Source organism: Dufourea novaeangliae, unplaced genomic scaffold, assembly GCF_001272555.1.
Source record: "Dufourea novaeangliae isolate 0120121106 unplaced genomic scaffold, ASM127255v1 scaffold134, whole genome shotgun sequence".
In the NCBI taxonomy this organism is placed as follows: Eukaryota; Metazoa; Arthropoda; class Insecta; order Hymenoptera; family Halictidae; genus Dufourea; species Dufourea novaeangliae.
The window spans coordinates 75,978-77,947 of NW_015374007.1; the positions used below are offsets into that span (position 1 = coordinate 75,978).

A 1,970-nucleotide genomic window follows, 5' to 3' on the forward strand; every position below is an offset into this window, starting at 1 on the left:
TTGATAAGTAACATACACTTTGTTTTAATAACCTAATAACAAATAGATTAATATTTTACGTAACTATACAGATAATAAATGTTACTATTATTCAAAATATGTTATAAAGCATTAAATTAGTCTTTTAATTTGAAAAAAAATTCATGAAAATAAATTAAGTATAAATTAAAAAGTAATCAAAAAGAGATCCGCTAAATATTTTGATCTTATTTTAGTTGTGGATTTTTGTGTTGTTCCACTATCTTATTACGTAGCAAGTTAAAGTGTCCAACAACCTGGGACAATTGCGTTTTAAGAGAATCTGAAAGTTGTTTTTGCAACTGTTGAACCTCCAATATTTCTCGATGAAGATTCTCATAATCTTTTGTTACTTGATGAACAGACCTTAATAGACGAAGCACAGACATCTGTTAAAAATACAAAATAAATAGCAACATAAAAACAGAATTTAAATGTTGATCTAATGTTCGGCATGAATAAAATAGAAAGTTGGAACCAAAATTAAAGCCAAAATGTATTACTAATTACTTTTGATTATCAGTTAGTGACTGTAATTCTAAAATTACCAAAATTCTAAGCCTAAATAAGCAAATGATAATTGAAAAAAAAATTAATATATTGCAATTACCCTTATATACATTTAATTTTATTATTATTAGTATTAATATTACATTATAAAGAAACTTCAAATCAGCACTAATGTCATGTAACCTTAGCATTTTATGTGGTGATCATGCAATATATTCTATATTTTCAATTTCAATAGTCACATATATAATATGTATTCTATGTCCCAAATCTTCAATTATCACTACTATTTATTGATATTGCTTCGAGACACAATTTTGTCAAATATGTTAACTTCATTGATGGAATATGGTTTTAACTCTAACGAAAATAAACAAAATATAAAACATTAATAGGTATTTTTAAGAAATATATATTTTGAGCTGTTTCTATAAAAATTGTTTAATAACATCCATAATTGTATATAAAACACAGAAGATAAAATACAATATGAATTTCTTGAAGTATATCATCTCTAAATATTTACAATATCTATTTAAATAGTTTGTAAAATAAACATTAATTCGCTTAACACAAATAGTTTCCATTACGTATATTCATTCCAGCTTAATGAAATAAAAACTGCTCAAGTCTGTTCTTTTATAATTGTGACTGCAACTGAAACTCTGGACTAAATTTTAATTATGACTACAACTGTGACCAAAAATCATTCACAAATACCAATTAAAAGTATCACAAATTGTATTTTGAATCAGGCACATAAAAATAATAAAATGACTGCATGTAAACATTTAAATTTCTGTTCAAGTTACAGGCATTCTTCTATTGGAATAATTGGACAATTATAACAAACCACTACATTAACTTACTCTGTACGAAATTTGCCAAAATGCTGTCTTTGTTTTTATTACTTGTATGTGCCAAACTACTTCTACAATTAAATTCATATATTTTAATAATCATTGATTATTTATTGCTTAACAGGATTTTTATCGAAACATACCTCACTATCTGGGTTTTCAAATTGCTTTTCAAAAGTATCAATTTGCCACGCGATCATATCCAATTTTCCATCAGCCTGCTTAACCTATCGATTCAAAGAAATTACGAAAATATCAAAGACATATTCACATCACAATAACATTTGATATTTACAGACTGACTGAATCTGAATTTCATCACTAAAATTATAAATGACGTTTAAAACGAACAATTTAACAGTTACTGACAGTGTAACTTACACTTTGTTCCAAGTGTACAATAGCGGATTCCATGTTGATTGTTATAAATAAAGATTAGTTTATAGGAAAACACGTAATTAACAGAACGCTTGTGCACAACTGACGGTTACTTTATCACGCTAGAATCGATATACGCTTTCTGTGTGTTTAAAAAGCGGCGAGCAGTGGTCACCAAGGATTACTATGGCACCGACTAGGTAT

The 1,970-nt window shown here is 26.7% G+C and overlaps 1 protein-coding gene across 1 annotated transcript; it reads right to left on the minus strand.

Annotated features, from left to right (window-relative positions):
* Positions 1 to 206: 206 nt before the first annotated feature.
* Positions 207 to 1,931, minus strand: LOC107188309. The gene is made up of 3 exons (XM_015576585.1): positions 1,770 to 1,931; positions 1,532 to 1,615; positions 207 to 407 (listed from the first exon to the last, which is right to left on the minus strand). Exons 1-3 carry the CDS (start codon positions 1,800 to 1,802, stop codon positions 207 to 209), a joined length of 318 nt encoding a protein of 105 aa, XP_015432071.1. The 5' UTR covers positions 1,803 to 1,931.
* Between the last annotated feature and the right edge of the window lie 39 nt (positions 1,932 to 1,970).

Excerpts from the sequence above, each read along its gene's own strand:
- LOC107188309 (XM_015576585.1), bottom strand. The coding sequence starts at position 1,802 with ATGGAATCCGCTATTGTACACTTGGAACAAAGT. Across the intron at positions 1,616-1,769 it reads TTGTACACTTGGAACAAAGT|GTTAAGCAGGCTGATGGAAA; the intron begins GTAAGTTACACT and ends TTGAATCGATAG. Across the intron at positions 408-1,531 it reads TTGAAAACCCAGATAGTGAG|ATGTCTGTGCTTCGTCTATT; the intron begins GTATGTTTCGAT and ends TATTTTTAACAG.